Source organism: Macaca mulatta, chromosome 2, assembly GCF_049350105.2.
Source record: "Macaca mulatta isolate MMU2019108-1 chromosome 2, T2T-MMU8v2.0, whole genome shotgun sequence".
Classification (NCBI taxonomy): Eukaryota; Metazoa; Chordata; class Mammalia; order Primates; family Cercopithecidae; genus Macaca; species Macaca mulatta.
Window position 1 is genome coordinate 164173417 of NC_133407.1, and position 17517 is coordinate 164190933.

General features: G+C 41.1%; 1 protein-coding gene and 1 pseudogene across 1 annotated transcript in view; both read left to right on the forward strand.

Annotated features, from left to right (window-relative positions):
- CD80 (CD80 molecule) overlaps positions 1–16906 on the forward strand; it is a 32318-nt gene extending 15412 nt beyond the window's left edge. Inside the window, 4 exon segments of the mRNA NM_001042642.2 lie at positions 4931–5212; positions 12743–12838; positions 14871–14979; positions 16889–16906. Of these exon segments, the coding sequence (NP_001036107.2) occupies positions 4931–5212; positions 12743–12838; positions 14871–14941 (449 nt within the window). The 3' untranslated portion in view covers positions 14942–14979; positions 16889–16906.
- On the forward strand, positions 10998–11739 carry LOC114676422 (cysteine and glycine-rich protein 2 pseudogene; annotated as a pseudogene).
- Positions 16907–17517: the final 611 nt, after the last annotated feature.

Here is a 17517-nt window from a genome sequence, read left to right on the forward strand (position 1 = left end):
CCAGAGCCCTTCTTGAGAAATTATAGCCCTGAGCCACTTTCTCACAGTTGGAATTTGAACATATTTCTTTTTTTCCCTGGGCACTTGAGACTGTAGTGAAAACCAAACTTGTCACTTAATAAAACATAATGATTAATCTTGATAATAGATAACTTCAGCAGATCCTTAGTGAATTCCTTACTGTTCTTCGTTTTGATCATTAGCTATGAATCTTTCCTTGTGACATCCAGATCACACCTAAAGTTTTGGGGAGTAAGGCAAAGTTACATGGAACTATCTTAAACTTCACTCAGTGTTTTCTCTGCTCTTGGATAGAATAAATTATTATATGGTGATGTGATTTGAGGGGTACTAAGAAGCCTACCTCTTCCACAATTTTCACCTGCATTGACTCCTGAAATTCTCATCATCATAGCCATTCCTGCTAGTTTCTCCATTTTCCTCCTAAAAGATCCCTGTTGAAACATTTCAAGGGGGCAGGCCCTATTAGCAGATTACCATAAGGGGACAACGTGACATTTCTGGGGTACTCAGAACCGAGGGTGTGGGGGTGGACAAAATCCAGTAAAGGGAAGACAAAAAGGTTACTTGCTTAACTTCACCGAGAAGCATTCTGAATTCTCCAACTGAGTCAAAGTAGTGCTTCTCAAAGGTTTATACGCCTATGAGTCACTTGAGGGTCTTGTTAAAAAGGCAGATTTAAGTTCAGTAAGTCCAGGATTTGGATCTGAGACTCTGTACCTCTAACAAGCTCTCAGGTGATGCCTGTGCTGCTGTGGAGGACCACAATTTGAGAAGCAAGGAATTAAGCTCTCATTTGGCTAGAGTGACCAGTTATCCTCTTTGCTCAGAACCAAAGGGTTTATTTGGGGCACAAGATTTTTGGTGCTAAAACTGGTCCTTAGGCAAATAGGACAAGTTGGTTACCCTATATTTGTCTAAGATTGCAAAATGGTAATATAATACCAGCATAGCTATATGAAAACCTCCATTAACTGGCATGTATGAGAACTAGCTACATTAGTTAACAGCTTAACTAGGTTAATGGATTTTTCCTTCTAAAACGTGTGCACCTATTCCTTTACTCATAAGATATTCTTACCCTTCCCTATTAAGAGTGATGAAACTTGGGTTAACTAATTAAAATGAGATACAAAGGTCACAGTCTTATAACGTCTTTGATTGTTCACAATCTCACAAGACCTTAGGAGTGGTTACCCTAAACAGATCACCCTAGAAAAATGGTGGGAGATGGAGTTTGGGCTGTTCTAAGCCAAGACAGATTTTGAAATTTTTTTTTTTTTTTTTTTTTTGAGATGGAGTCTCTCAGTCTGTCACTCAGGTTGGAGTGTCATGGTGTGATCTCGGGTCACTGCAGCCTCTGCCTCCTGGGTTGAAGCGATTCTCCTGTCTCAGCCTTCCAAGTAGCTGGGACTACAGGCGTGTGCCACCACGCCTGGCTAATTTTTTATTTTTAGTAGGGACAAGGTTTCACCATGTTGTCCAGGGTGGTCTCGAACTCCTGACCTCAAGTGATCATCCCGCCTTGAGCTCCCAAACTGCTGGGATTACAGGCGTGAGCCAGCGTGCCTGGCCTTGAAAATATTTTTAATACAATTCTTGGTATAAGTGGCATTCCTGTAGTTTATTTCCCAGAAAAGCAGAGAACAAAAATTAACATGAATCATATTAATAATTTAGGATATGAGTTATTTGGATTTGTTATTCCTAATTATAACACAAAACATATTGATGTTATAAGAAACAGAATATTCTAGATGTCAGCTGCCTGTGTCATGAGTCGATCTTATAGGATAAGTTAGTAAGTGGGAAATAACAATGCCAAATAAAAATGGCTCGGGAACATATCAAACTTCATTTAAGGATAGGGTTCATTGAAAAAAAAAAAAAAGGTAACTTCACCTCCAACCAAATCCAACTTTCCCCCTTTCCTGGCAATTATAATCATTTGTCATGGCTTCCCTTTATCGTCTTATTCTAGGTGCCACAAGGCATTCCTGGAAGTGTTTGCCTGGCAACCTGATTTAAATGAGGGGGCTTACCTAAGAGAGGATAAATTCAAGACCCACTTAAATATAGCTATCATTGGCTGGGTGTGGTGGCTCACGTCTGTAATCCCAGCACTTTGGGAGGCTGAAGTTAGTGGATCATGAGGTCAGGAGATGGAGACCATCCAGGCTAACACAGTGAAACCCCATCTCTACTAAAAATACAAAAAATTAACTGGGTGTGGTGGTGTGTGCCTGCAGTCCCAGCTACTCTGAAGGCTGAGGCAGAAGAATCGCTTGAACCTGGGAGGCGGAGGTTGCAGTGAGCCAAGATGGTTCCACTGCACTCCAGCCTGAGCAACAGAGCGAGACAGTTTCCTGTGTGTCAGGCTCTGTACTAAGTGATTTCTATGAATGATGTCATTTAATTCTTACAACCCTGGGTATTAGTATCCCTATCTTATAGATGAGCAAACTAAGACTAAAGGTGGGTAAGTTATTGACCCAGGGTCACAAGGCAGAACTGGTTTTAAAACCTGCTCTTGACGATCATATGCTACTTGACATCTCTGTGGGGCTCAGAATTCTGAAAAGAAAGATAACTCTATGGGGAGATTGAATCCCCACACTCATGCTAAGAAGTTAAACTCTTTACGTGTAAGAATAAGTGAGGAAGTCGCTAGGGGATCTTTCTCCTATGTTCTCTGCATTTATTTTCCCGTACTTTGTACTTCAGTATCTTATGGGGATCAAATATATAAATGAAAGAGTGCCTCAAGTGTCTTGGAGGAATGCTAGGAAGGCCTTCCTGTCCCTTTAAGGCATATCAAAATATTAAGAAAATCAATAAAGTATGGTGGATGAGGTTATAGGCTCAATGTTGTAGTTTGGATATACGTTTTTCTGAGTAAAAGACTACTTTTTTTTTTTTTTTAAATTTCAACCAGGTATTTAATTGGTCTGGCAACTGCACAATATACAAATTTCTGAAAGGTATCTCCTGTTTGAAAGCTAGCATAGTTTCATCCCAGTAATTAATTCAGACAAATACACAGAACGCAGAGAAGTCATAAATTATACATGGAAGACTCCCAAACCAATTAACAACTAAACTCAATCTATACAGCTTTCTATTTTTCAGGCTTCCGTATACATATTAAATAAATAAACAGCATGTCTACTATCAAAATGATAAAAAAATTCAAATGAATTCAAATAAATTTATTCAAATAAATTTCAATGACATTTTCAAATGAAAATATTACTGATATGGTTCACAGTTTTTCTTCTCACCTAAAATAAAGAGCTTTGCCCATGGTCTCAGGACAGAATAAAGAGAGGAGAAACCCCCTCCAGAAATAGATATGCAAATTTAAAAATATTGATCCTGGGTGTTTTTTTTGGGGGGGCTGCGGGGTGTTGGTGAGACTCAGTAGAAGCAAAAGCTCATGACTATAGTTCAGCGCCCGCCCCCCACTCACACACACACAATGCCCCCTCAAAAGCCAGGTCACAGGCTTGCAAATTAGGCAGCATTTTCCTTTCTCCAAGATCTCCTCTCCTTGACCAGATTTATATTTTCTCTCTCCCCATCTAGACCCTTTCCAAACGAAAGTTCTGTGTTAGGCGAAGCCTCCTCTATTTATGTATTGAGTTTAGGTAGTCAGAGAGAAGAGGGAACACAACTTCATGGAGCCCTTACCTGCATCAGAGTTAAGTGTCAATGTTCAAAGGATAAGACCAGAAAGGAGGACATGAGAAACCATTCTTAAGAGCAAAGGGGTAGGCCCCTCATGTAAAAGACGACCTTTTAAAAAGGAAGGAGATGCTAACCATAAATTTAGGACAGCGATTACCTTAGGTAAGGGAAAGAGAGGGACAGGATAGGTGACATCATAGTAGCAGATTTACCTCAGTTACTGTCAGTGTTTTGGGTCTCAAGTTGAATGGTGGGTTTTCAGGTGTTCACTATAGTTTAGTAAATAAATAGATAACATAGAAGAAAGCCACTGTGTACCTCAGGCATCAGGAAGAAACAAAGAGAAGACAAGAAAAGGAAAGGAAGAAAGGCAAGCTCAAGAAAAGACAGGCTCTGGTGTCAGACAGATTTGAATTCTGCCACTACTGGTTGGTTATAATTTCTCTAAACCTGTTTGATTACTTATAAAATGGAAATTATATTAGGTTAAATCATATGAAATTACTGATCTTTGACCTTTTTAGATTACAACTTACCTCTCTAGGGATTCTGTGAAGACAAAATGAGATAAAGTCCAGACCTAACAAACAAGAGCTCAGTAAATGTTGTCTATTATTCTTCTCTTCATCTCTTACAATTGCAAGTACTCTGGCAACATTTATTCACACGAACCTCCTTTCTCTAGTAAGTGCCCTCCTATCTCCATCAAAAGTGGTAAAGAATTGATATAAACAATTCAAATCAAAGTTAGTCTTTGGATTATACGTAACTATTAATGATTAATGGGAAGTTGCAAGTTATCTCTCATTTTATCATTCCTGTTTTGTTTTGTTGTTTTTGAGATGAAGTCTTGCTCTTTTGCGCAGGCTGGAGTGAAGTGGTACGATCTCGGCTCACTGCAACTTTCACCCTCCAGGTTCAAGCAATTCTCCTGCCTCAGCCCCCTGAGTAGCTGGGATTATAGGTGTCTGCCACCATGGCTGGTTAATTTTTGTATTTTTAGTAGAGATGGGGTTTTGCCATATTGGCCAGGCTGGTCTCAAACTCCTGACCTCAGGTGATCCACCTGCCTTGGCCTCCCAAAGTGCTGGGATTACAGGCGTGAGCCATTGCGACTGGCCTTAATCAACTCTTATTAAAGCTAGAAAATTATTTAAAAATAAACCTCTACACACATAGGTTTGTAACTATATGTAATTATATATTCTTGTTCTTTCTTTAGCTGACTTCCCTACACCTAGTATAACTGACTTTGAAATTCCACCTTCTAACATTAGAAGGATAATTTGCTCAACCTCTGGAGGTTTTCCAGAGCCTCACCTCTCCTGGTTGGAAAATGGAGAAGAATTAAATGCCATCAGCACAACAGTTTCCCAAGATCCTGAAACTGAGCTCTATACTGTTAGCAGCAAACTGGATTTCAATATGACAACCAATCACAGTTTCATGTGTCTCATCAAGTATGGACATTTAAGAGTGAATCAGACCTTCAACTGGAATACACGTAAGTGACATTGTTCTGGGGAGTTTTCTACTATATCGAATCTAAAAAGACAATATAGTCGTGTGTCATTTAATGATGTGGATACATTTTGAGAAATGCATCATTAGGCAATTCTGCCACTGTCTGAACATCAGAGTGGACTTACATAAACCTAGATGGTGTAGCCTACTGCACACCTAGGCTACATGGTACAGCCTAGTGCTTGAGGCTACACACCTGTACAGCATGTTACTATACTGAATACATAGGCAGTTGTAATACAATAAGTATTTGTGTATCTAAGCATATGTAAACACAGGAAAGGTACAGTAAAAATACAGTATTATAATTTTATGGGACTACCATCATATATGCGGTAGGTCATTGAAAACATTTTTATGTGGCACATTACTATAACTCAGCCAGATACATTTTAGAATTGTCATATTTACTTTGATAGTATTTTATAGTATTTTTAGATATACAAATGACCATGTCCTATTATGACTTATTAAAGTCACTGTGAGGGCTAAGCACAGTGGCTCACGCCTGTAATCCCAGCAGTTTGGGAGGCTGAAGTGGGAGGATCACTTGAGCCCAGGAGTTCAAGACCAGCCTGGGAAGCATGATGAGACCCTGACTCTATGAAACATTTAAAAAATTAGTCGGGCTTGGTGGCACATACGTGTAGTCCCAGGTACTCGAGAGGGTAAGGTGGGTGGCTTATTTGAGCCCAGGTGTTCAAAGTTGCAGTGATCTATGATCATGCCACTGAACTCCAGCCTGGGCAACAGAGCGAGACCCTGTCTCTAAAAGAAATAAATAATTTTAAAAATAAATTTAAAAAATAAAGTCACTGTGCAAGGTGTGATAATGTTACTAATTTTCTTTTTCTTTTATTTTTTTGAGACCACCTCACCCTGTTGCCCAGGCGGTAGTGCAGTGGCACAACCTCCGCCTTCCGGGTTCAAGCAATTCTCCTGCCTCAGCCTCCCCAATAGCTGGGATTACAGGCGCCAGCCACCACCCTCGGCTGATTTTTTCTATCTTTGGTAGAGATGGGTTTCACCATGTTGGCCAGGCTGGTCTTGAACTCCTGACCTCGTGACCCACCCACCTCAGCCTCCCAAAGTGCTGGGATTATAGGCATGAGCCACTGTGCCTGGCCTTATTTTCTTGTAATAAATATTCTAAAATTTATATATACTAATAACTACTATCCATCATCTTAAAAAGTTATTGTAACAATATTGGTATTGAAAGTATTAAAATGTGCCCTTTGGAATTGCCCTTAGGGATTTGGTACTTTCTTTTAGGGCATGCCACCCACATGGTTCCATGGTACCAAACAACTTTTTTTTTTTTTTTTTGTGGGTGAATGTGCTTTTTAAGAACTATTGGTTCCTTCTGAACCAAGTCTGGGAAAGGTGAGTGACAAACTCCTTGAAGACAACGCCTGAAAAGAGGTCATTTTGGAGCAAATATTTTACCCTACTGGTAGTAAACTCAGAGAATTCTCTTTCCCCAAGAGGTGAAATCACTTGAAAATATAAAATGAAATCGTTGGGTTTACATGAATATATGCATCTTAGGCCTATAATGGCTTAAGATGGCTTACAAGGTGAACTCAGATGCTCAAAATATTAATACTTGTTTAAATTGTATGGCTGATCATACAGAAGCCCACAGTCTCTCTCCCTACCCCTAGCCCCACTCCCAAGGATAGGTTTTGTGACTATAGTAAGAAACAATACACTGAGTTTGATATACAGTTGCACATAAGTATATAGCACAATATATATTATATAGTATGTCTTTACTTATAGTTGTGAAGTGGATAATTTATTTTAGATGGTCTAGTAATTCATGCTAGTATATGATTTACTCTAGATCTTTCAGTGTTACAGCAGATTCTTTTTTTGGGGGGATGGAGTCTCGCTCTGTTGCCCAGGCTGGAGTGCAGTGGCGTGATCTCGGCTCACTGTGACCTCTGCCTCCCAGATTCAAGCAATTCTCCTGCCTCAGCCTCCTGTGTAGCTGGGACTATAGGTGCCGGCCACCACGCATGGCTAATTTTTGTATTTTTAGTAGAGACGGGGCTTCACTATGTTGGTCAGGCTGGTCTCAAACTCCTGACCTTAGGTGATCCGCCCACCTCAGCCTCCCAAAGTGCTGGGATTATAGGTGTGAGCCACCGCGCCCAGCTACAGCAGATTCTTTATTTTCCTCAATGAGATAAAATTTCGTGGGAAAATTAGGTCAACTATAAACCAAACATTGACATGACTATTGATACTCCAAACTTATCAGTCTCAGTCATCTTTTATGTGTTGTAAAAATTTCATTAAAATGAGGCTTCAATCATAAAGATAGTTTATTAAGTCTCTATTTTTACCTTCTTGTTATAGAATTATTTAACGAATTTTATATTATTCTGATTGAAGGTAGAAAACAGTAGAGTCCTGATTATTAAATCAGTAATACTAGCTTGAACTGCATTTTGATTTGGACATTATTTATATTGGAATATGGATATATGTGACATTCTAGGACAGGGGTTGGCAAATTTTTTCTGAATAGAGCCAGATAGTAAATATTTTAAGCTTTGCAGTCACAGTCTCTGTTGCAACAAGTCAATTCTGCTGGTTGTAGCATGAAAGCAGCCACAGACAAGACATAAATGTTCCAACAAAATTTCGTTCTTTCTTTCTTTGCTTTTTTTTTTTTTTTTTTGGAGACAGAATTTCGCTCTCATTGCCCAGGCTGGAGTGCAATGGTGTGGTGTTGGCTCACTGCAACCTCTGCCTCCTAGGTTCAAATGATTCTTCTGCCTCAGCCTCCCAAGTAGCTGGGATTACAGGTGCCTGCCACCACAATTGGCTAATTTATGTATTTTCTTAGTGGAGATGGGGTTTCACCATGTTGGCCAGGCTGGTCTCGAACTCCTGACCTGGCTGGTCTCGAACTCCTGACCTCAGGTGATCCATCTGCCTCAGCCTCTCAAAGTGATTACAGGTGTGAGCCACCACGCCCAGTCACAAAATTTCATTTTTAAGAACAGGTGGCAGGACAGGTTTGGCCCATATGCTATAGTTTGCTAACTTAAAGATTTTGTGGTTGGAGAGCTTTGGTGTATAAATGTCTGAAATCTCATTAATTGGACTGTGTGGGGATTCTTTAGAATAAGATTCAAAAGCAAATAATGCATTTATGGGAGGTCAAGGGCTGACTGCACTAACAAATATACATTAGATGTACAGTTCATAGAAATGTTACAGGTCAATGTGAGTAAAGTTTTGATGTGAAAATGTATTAGTCTGTTTCCATGCTGCTGATAAAGACATACCCAACACTGGGCAACTTACAAAATAAAGAGGTTTAATTAGACTCACAGTTCCACGTGGCTGGGGAGGCCTCACAATCAGGGCAGCAGGCAAGGAGGAGCAAGTCATGTCTTACATGGATGGCAGCAGCTAAAAAGAGAGCTTGTTATAAGGAAGCTCCTGTTTTTAAAACTATCAGATCTCGTAAGACTCATTAATTATCACAAGGACAGAGCAGGAAAGACTCGCCCCCATAATTCAGTCACTTCCCACTGGGTTCCTCCCATGACATGTGGAAACTGTGGGAGTTATAATTCAAGATGAGATTTGGGTGGGGAAACAGCCAAACCGTATCAGTAAATAACTGGTCTGGAAAAAAAAAAAGCCCAAATATATTAATTAAGCAGACTGGGCATATGATTCTTTTTAGTGTAGTCCCACCAAATTTGTTTTCCCTTGATAAACTGGAAGGAGATAAATCTAGGAGAGTCATACTCATGGTATCTAATAAGCTACATGTGCAGATGCCCTCACACAGCTGTGCACCTTGGATTCTGGGTCTGCCCCTGTGGGGTGTTACCAGGTTTCTAACAGGTGTCATGACAGACCTGGCTTGCTGCTACCGAGGCCTCCCTCTTTCCCTCATACACATACTCTCTCTAGGTTGAATGAGGCTTGTGGATGGGTGTGGAGTGGAAGCCAGGAATGAGCTGAAGCCTGTGAAACTTCTAGACGCCCAAGATAACAGCAATGGCTTGTTATTTTTTGTGTCATTCTAATCTGTAGAGGTCAACTCTGATAATCACTTGATGTCTCTATGCAATCTGGTGTTTTAGAGAAAAAAGAAAAACCAACTCTCCTATCTTTAAGTGGTAGATACACTATGATTAAACAGGTGTTTTAGAATGATTACTGTGACAGCAATGTGCAGGAATTATTGGAGCCTAGGAAACCTGAGGCAAAGAGACCGGTTTGCAGGCTACTAAGTGGGAGATGAGAAAAATCTCAGCTAAGGCAGTTGCTGCAAGAGATTTGGGAAAAAGCAGTAAGTTCCAGAGATATTCTGAATATAGAACAGAAAATACATGGGAGCCTACTGGGAAGTGAGCACAAAGAAAATACCACACTCTTATTTGGGTAATTAAATGGTATTGTTATTCACTGAAATGGGAGAATACAGGCGGTAGATATGATCTGGAAAGCATGCAGTAAATTCAGTTTTAATCAAGTGGAGATTCTGGCATCCATCCAATATATAAATTTAAAAATCAGATGACATTTTTGTTTTTTTCTTTGTCTTTTTCTGAGATGGAGTCTTACTCTGTCACCCAGACTGGAGTGCAGTGGCGTGATCTCAAATCATTGCAACCTCTGCCTCCTTGGTTCAAGCAATTCTCTTTTTGTTTTTTTTCTGAGACGGAGTTTTGCTCTGTGGCCCAGGCTGGAGTGCAGTGGCATGATCTCAGCTCACTGTAAACTCCACTTCCCAGGTTCACACCATTCTCCTGCCTCAGCCTCCTGAGTAGCTGGGACTACTGGTGCCCGCCATCACGCCCGGCTAATTTTTTGTATTTTTAGTAGAGACGGGGTTTCACCGTGTTAGCCAGGATGGTCTCGATCTCCTGACCTCGTGATCCGCCTGCCTCGGCCTCCCAAAGTGCTGGGATTACAGGCGTGAGCCACCACGCCCGGCCTCAAGCAATCCTCTTGCTTCAGCCTCCCGAGTACCTGGGATTGTAGGCATGCACCTCCATGCCCCGATAAGTTTTTGTATTTTTAGTAGAGACACGGTTTCACTATGTTGGCCAGGCTGGTCTCGAACTCCTGACCTCAGGTGATCTGCCCACCTTGGCCTACCAAAGTGCCGGAATTACAGGTGTGAGCCACTGCACCCGGCCTCAAATGGCATTTCAAATCTTGGGTGTGGAGGATATAACCCAGGAAGACTGGGGCCAGGAAGGGCAAAATGGGACCACAAACAGAACCATGGGAACAACAATAATTAGAGGACAAGAAGAGGAAGAAAAGTCTTCGAAGCAAAGCCTTCAGAGAAAACCGAGTGCAACAAACAGAAACAGAAGGATGTGGTGTCACAGAAGTCCAAGAAGGAGAAGATTCCAACTGGCCAAATGCTGATGAGAAGTCCAATAAGAGAAATAATAAAACTAGGCCAGGCGCAGTGGCTCACGCCTGTAATCCCAGCACTTTGGGAGGCCGAGACGGAAGGATCACCTGAGGTCAGGAGTTTGAAACCAGCCTGGCCAACATGGGGAAACCCTGACTCTACTGAAAATACAAAAATTAGCTGGGTATGGCGGCATGCCCCTGTAATCCCAGCTACTTGGGAGGCTGAGGCAGAAGAATTGCTTGAACTTGGGAGGCAGAGACTGCAGTGAGCTGAGGTCGCATTACTGCACGCCTGGCCTGGGGAACAGAGTGAAACTCCATCTCAAATAAATAAATAAATAAATACATAAATTTAAAAAAAAAACTTACCACTAGGTTTGGTAATCAGAAAAGTAAAAACAGAGATCTTGGACTCCCTGGTCCCTGGACCCTGTCTCCAGCCCAGCCTTGCTAGCTCCGCATCTGGTGCATGCTCCTGCCTCTGACTCAATGGTTTGCAGGAAAAATTTAGAGAGCACAACAGTGGCAATTCACAATGAAGAGATCTACTGCAAATCCTGCTATGGAAAGGAATATGGGCCAAAAGGCTATGGTTATGGCCAGGGCGCTGGCATGCTTAACATGGCGAGAGGCTGGGCATCAAGCCAGAGTGTTCAGCCTCACAGGCCTACAACAAATCCAAACACTTCTAAATTTGCTCAGAAATCTGGAGGTGCTGAGAACTGTTCCAGATGTGGGGACTCGGTATATGCTGCCGAGAAGATAATTGGAGCTGGAAAGCCCTGGCACAAAAACTGTTTCTGATGTGCAAAGTGTGGGAAGAGTCTTGAATCAACAACTCCACTGAAAAAGAAGGTGAAATCTATTGTAAAGGATGCTATGCAAAGAACTCTGGGCCCAAGGGATTTGGCTATGGCCAAGGAGCAGGGGCTCTTGTTCATGCCCAGTAAGGTGTAAACCCAGAACTAAGCATCACACACTGATAATCTCTTCGTTATCTAGGCACAGATAATCTTTAACACTAAACTACTGTGAAATTCTACCAGCATTGAGTACTGTATATTACCCTGTACTTGGATAGGCTGGCTAACTCAGAGGGAGAGAGCACTGTATCGTACCATTTTGCTTTATTCACCAGCATTTTTGGGGAACATTTCTTTTATGTTTTAAATAAAACTTCAGCATGGGAAAAAAAAAAAAAGGAAAAACAATAAGTTACTAAATATTCATTTATTTGTAAGCCATTTCAGAGAAACCAGATGAGCTGCTATAATTTGTGTCCCTGCCCTTTTTCCAGATGTTGCTAACTATTCTTCAAAGCAGCTGAAGAATAAACAGTGTAGCTGCTGCTCCTGATCTGGAGGCATGGACCAGCAGCACCATATCCACCAACACCTTTCTCCTCTCCACCCTCATCCTTCCTGTGTACTTCTTGTGCTCTGTGGGGCTGAAACTACAGCTGATAACCTTCAGAGCTCTCTTCTAGGATGGTCCCACCTAATACCAAGCCATATCCACACTTAGTTCTTTGCTGGACTTGTTCTGTATTTCCAGTAGCTCTAGGCTAGAGGGTGAAAAACCTGTACCCGAAAGTGAATGCAAAGTGGCTCCTGTGAATGCACAGTAGCTCCTTAGGGCAGCTACTGTGAGGTAAGGATGTGTGTGATGTGTATGTGTTGAGAGACAATATGGTAGGAGAAAGGGAGAAGGCATGACAGAGCTAGAGAAGGAAAAATAAAGTATACATAGAACACAACATCAACCAGTTAGTAGTAATACATAGTTATAATCAGCTATAAAAGTGAGATATTACAAGATGGCTTGTAAAAGATTTCCTTAAAATCTTCCTTATATCAACTTAACTCAGTAAATGCAGACATTCAAAGTGCCTTTTTCACTTTTAGTATCTGACATCTGAATATTAGTTGCCCACAAGTATGTGCCTGATTGAAGAATTATGCAAGAAAAATGCTAGCAGCTGCATACTGGAGAGGTGACCAGACAAAGAATACTCCACAGTTGCATCAATAGAAGAGGCACAGAATGAATATCAGGCAGTAGGAAACACATTACAGCTGACATTATTCTTTTCCCTCCACAGCCAAGCAAGAGCATTTTCCTGATAACCTGCTCCCATCCTGGGCCATTACCCTAATCTCAGTAAATGGAATTTTTGTGATATGCTGCCTGACCTACTGTAAGTACTATCATACTATCATCCTGATCTCAATTCTGGAAGATCAAACTTTATTAGCATGGTTCAGCAGCTCTCTGAGATTTTAGCCTATTCTCTCTCATATTTACAGAAAGTTTATGGAAACATTAGCATCTCCTTTACTTGTCTCAGTAAGTTCTGTTCATTCACTGGACATTTTCCGACACCTCCTACATGTGTGGCACTCTACTAGGCATTGGAATTACAGAGCTAAGAAGTCGCTGCCCTCAAGACACATTCTAGTTTAGTCCATCTATTTTTTCCTTAACTTCATATATTTTTGGAGACTGGGGTTTGCTAACTAATTTGAAAATGTTTCTGATGCTAAATGATATTCTAATTTTTTTTAAGGGCTAGTCAATTTGGCAGGTGAGTTGTTAAACACTCCTTAGTGAATTCCAACTTCCATGGCCACCATCCTTCTGATACTCTAATTTTGATTTGGAGTTAGAGAAAAGGCAAATTGACAAATTTTGGGGCCAAGAATCATTTTCTTGGAGGAGGGCAAGATGCACTGATACAGTCGAGAAACTACATGGCTACAGATGATCCTACCAATTCTCAGTTCTTGGGCCGGGCAAGGTGGCTCACGCTTGTAATCCCAGAACTTTGGGAGGCCAAGGTAGGTGGATCACTTAAGGTCAGGAGTTTGAGACCAGCCTGGCCAACATGGTGAAACCTCCGTCTCTACTAAAAATTCAAAAATTAGCCAGGCATGGTGGTGTGCACTTGTAGCCCCAGCTACTTAGGAGGCTGAAGCAGAAGAATCGCTTGAACCCGAGAACCCAGGAGGCGGAGACTGCAGTGAGCCAAGATCACGCCATTGCACTCCAGCCTGGGCGACAGAGTGAGATTCCATCTCAAAAAACAAACACACACATTTTCAGTTCTTTTTTTTTTTTTTTTTTTTGAGATGGAGTCTCACTCTGTCACCCAGGCTGGAGTGTAGTGGCCCAATCTCTGCTCACTGCAGCCTCCACCTCCCAGGTTCAAGCAATTCTCCTTCCTCAGCCTCCTGAGTAGCTGGGATTATAGGTACGTGCTGCCACACCGGCTAGTTTTGTTTTTTTTTTTGTTTTTTTTTTTTTGTATTTTTAGTAGAGATGGGGTTTCACCGTGTTGGCCAGGATGGTCTTGACCTCCTGACCTCGTTATCCGCCCGCCTTGGCTTTCCAAAGTGCTAGGACTTCTTGTCTTTGTAATTTCAGTGCCTAGTAGAGTGCCACACACATAGGTGTCTGGAAAAATGTCGATTTTCTCAGTTCTTTAGAATACATTTTTGGATGAAAGATCAGGAGTGGCTGATGAAAGAAGAGATTTCTAAGATATTTTACCCTATGAATTTACACTTTGGGTGTTAGACATATGCTGCCCTCAATCTCTATGATTAAATGAAGAGGAACTGCTAGTTCTATGGTCTGAAATAAGGCCATAATCACTATGAAGGGGTACCAATTCTTCTTTGAGTAGAAATCATGTACGCTGATCAAATAAAATTGGAAGATCAACATCTGCTGATTTTCCCAGGATTTAGCACCAAAAAAACCCCAAAACTCAGTGAATTCCTTAGAGAGTATGTGCTGTTAACAACTTATCCCAAGGGTAGGATAAAGAGGTCTGGTGGGCTCAAGGATGTTTCTAATACCAATATCCAGTGTTACCCCTTTAATTCAGGGGTTCTCATCCTCAACATTATTGGCATTTTGGGCGAGATAATTCTTTGTTTTGGAGTGCTGTTCTGTGCACTGTAGGATGTTTAGCAGCTTCCTTAGCCTCTAATCACTACATGCCAGTAGCACTCCTTGCCCGTTGTGACAACCAAAAATATCCCCAAGCATTGCCAAATGTCCCCTTGACAAAGAGATGAAGAGGTAGGTTGTAAATCACCCCTGATGTAAGAACCACTGCTCCAGTTCTAAGTCAGTCTGAAGCCTTGCTAAAGTAAATATTAATATATGGGCACAATTCAAGGGAAACTCACTAATCATTTTTATTGTTTGTTCTTGTCTCCAAGGTTTTGCCCCAAGATGCAGAGAGAGGAGAAGGAATGAGACATTGAGAAGGGAAAGTGTACGCCCTATATAACCGTATCGGCAGAAGCAAGGGGCTGAAAAGATCTGAAGGTAGCCTCCGTCATCTCTTTGGGGATACATGGATCATGGGGATCATGAGGCAGTGTTCCCTTACTCTTAGTAGTAAATTTAAGCTGTTTTACCTACTACCTCACCTTCCCAAAAATCTTTTGGATTAAGCTGGACAGTTATAAGATGGCTGGCATCCCTCTCCTTTCTCCCCATATGTAATTTGCTTAATGCAACCTCTTCTTTTGCCATGTTTCCATTCTGCCATCTTGAAATATTCCCCTATCAGCCAATTCAATGTCTGTCATTACCTATTAAACACTAATTGAGTTTGTCTTGAATATTCCTGTGGTAACTTCTTATTCTGATCATTCATTTTTCCCTATATCTCTCAGTATTGATGGACATGGGTTGGGGCCACTTTGTATTAATATGGTAACGTTTTCATTGGTTTCTCTGCCTCTTACTAACAGACTCATCCTACTGACGAATCATGGAGCCAAATTTCATAAAGAATTACTCTGTCATGTCATTTTCCCACTCAAAAACTCAGAAGAGACCCCCGTGCCTACAGGAAAAGCTTCAAAGCTTTTTAACTTTCTACATTCCACCTGATCTCTTGTCTAAACACCCTTGAGTTCTGTCAGTTGTTCCTCACATGGCATGGTTTCCAGAGCCTCACATGAATGGGGAAAACGGAACCCAAGACTTTAGATTTGGTCTTAATGACTCTACATACAATGAGATAATTATTATCTGGGGTCTGGAATGTCCATTCTGTTAATAGATCCTAACACAGCACTAGCTTTAGTGAGTCACAAATCCCCAGGTATTTTCATGCAAGAGAAACTTACATGGGACATTAGAATCCAAGAGACTGATACCAGGTCTAAGGTAGTTACAAGCCTCCCTAAACAGTTCAGCTTTGACTTGTGAAGATTGGAGTAACACCAGTATAAGAAACTAGTCTACAAAATTATCTTTAAAAATAAAAGAAAGCAAGAATTGTCCTGGGCAGGAGGGGGAAATAGAAATAAAAATGAAAAATAATACCTGAGACTTATACAACAGGTTGTTTTGCAAAAACACAATTTCATCTTAGTCTTATAAAAATCTCTATGAGCAAGATCTATTTCCATTTTATGGGAGAGAAACCAGAGGCTCCCAGAGGTTAACTAATTTGCTTGTAAGGTCATACAGAGGAGGAATAAAACCAAGATTCAAACTGGACATCAAGTTCAGGTTCCTTTCCCTACAACCTGCCAGCCTATACATATTTTCCTCCAAGGCAGTCTCTCAACTTCCTATCCTGTTTTTTCACTGCCACTGAATGCTTGCTCACTCCTCAGAATGTCCTTTCCAGGATGTTGCTGTGGCTCAGTTCTGTCATTATTTTCTTGACTTTCTATCTAAAAAGTCTTCTGCTCAGTCTGCTGATACTTCAGAATGAAGCCATGTATCCAATCTTCTACACAAGGCCTTCTGTGGCCATCTTATCCAGCTCAAGCAGTTCCACCTGTAGAGCACATCTCATACCACTAGCATAGGTTGATTTTCATGTACCACATCTTCCTTCCATCCTTTACCGGACTGTATGTAGGCTTACTGAGAAAAGCAACCATGCCTGATAGCCCCATACATAGAATCTGAGTACCTTCATCAAGCATGTGGTCGTTTAGTAATAGCTGGTAATAACTAAACATTTGCCTGATCAGTATTTCATGTGATAAAAATCGCCAGAGTAGTTTTAAGTTCTCTCATAATTTAGCTCTCCCTTCATATTCTTCAGCTATCAAGGTTACTATGTACAAGTTGGGAATACCCTTGATCTTGAGATTAAAATCTAAATTAAGAGATTAACATTAAAATTTATATGTATGTGGATATATAAATTTAAGATGTTCTCCTCCTTTGCCAATATAGGGTTTGATGTAATCATTTGTTTTCTCAGGTCCCAGCTCCGTTTGCAATTGACCTCTTCTGGGAACTTCTTCAGATGGACAAGATTACCCCACCTTGCCCTTTATATATCTGTTCTTAGATGCTTCTTCACTTCAGTTGCTTTGCAGGAAGTGTCTAGAGGAATATGGTGGGCACAGAAGTAGCTGTGGTGACCTTGATCAACAGGTTTTGAAATGCAGAATTCTTGAGTTCTAGAAGGGACTTTAGAGAATACCAGTGTTATTAATGACAAAGGCACTGAGGCCCAGGGAGGTGACCAGAATTATAAAGGCCAGAGCCAGAACCCAGATGTCCTAACTCTGGTGCTCTTTCATCAGTTTGACTGTGGCCTGTTAACTGGTGTATACATATACATGTCAGGCAAAGTGCTGCTGGAAGTAGAATTTGTCCAATATCAGGTCAACTTCAGAGACTGTCTGATTTCCTAATGTCAGAGTAGATTTTATATTGCTGTTTACAAAAGCCCAATGCAATGCATAGGAAGTATGGCATGAACATCTTTAGAAGGCTAATGGAAATATTATTGGTGTTTACCCAGTATTCCATTTTTTTCATTGTGTTCTCTATTGTTGCTCTCTCACTCTCCCATGAGACACAGGAGAAAGTAGAACTATCCAA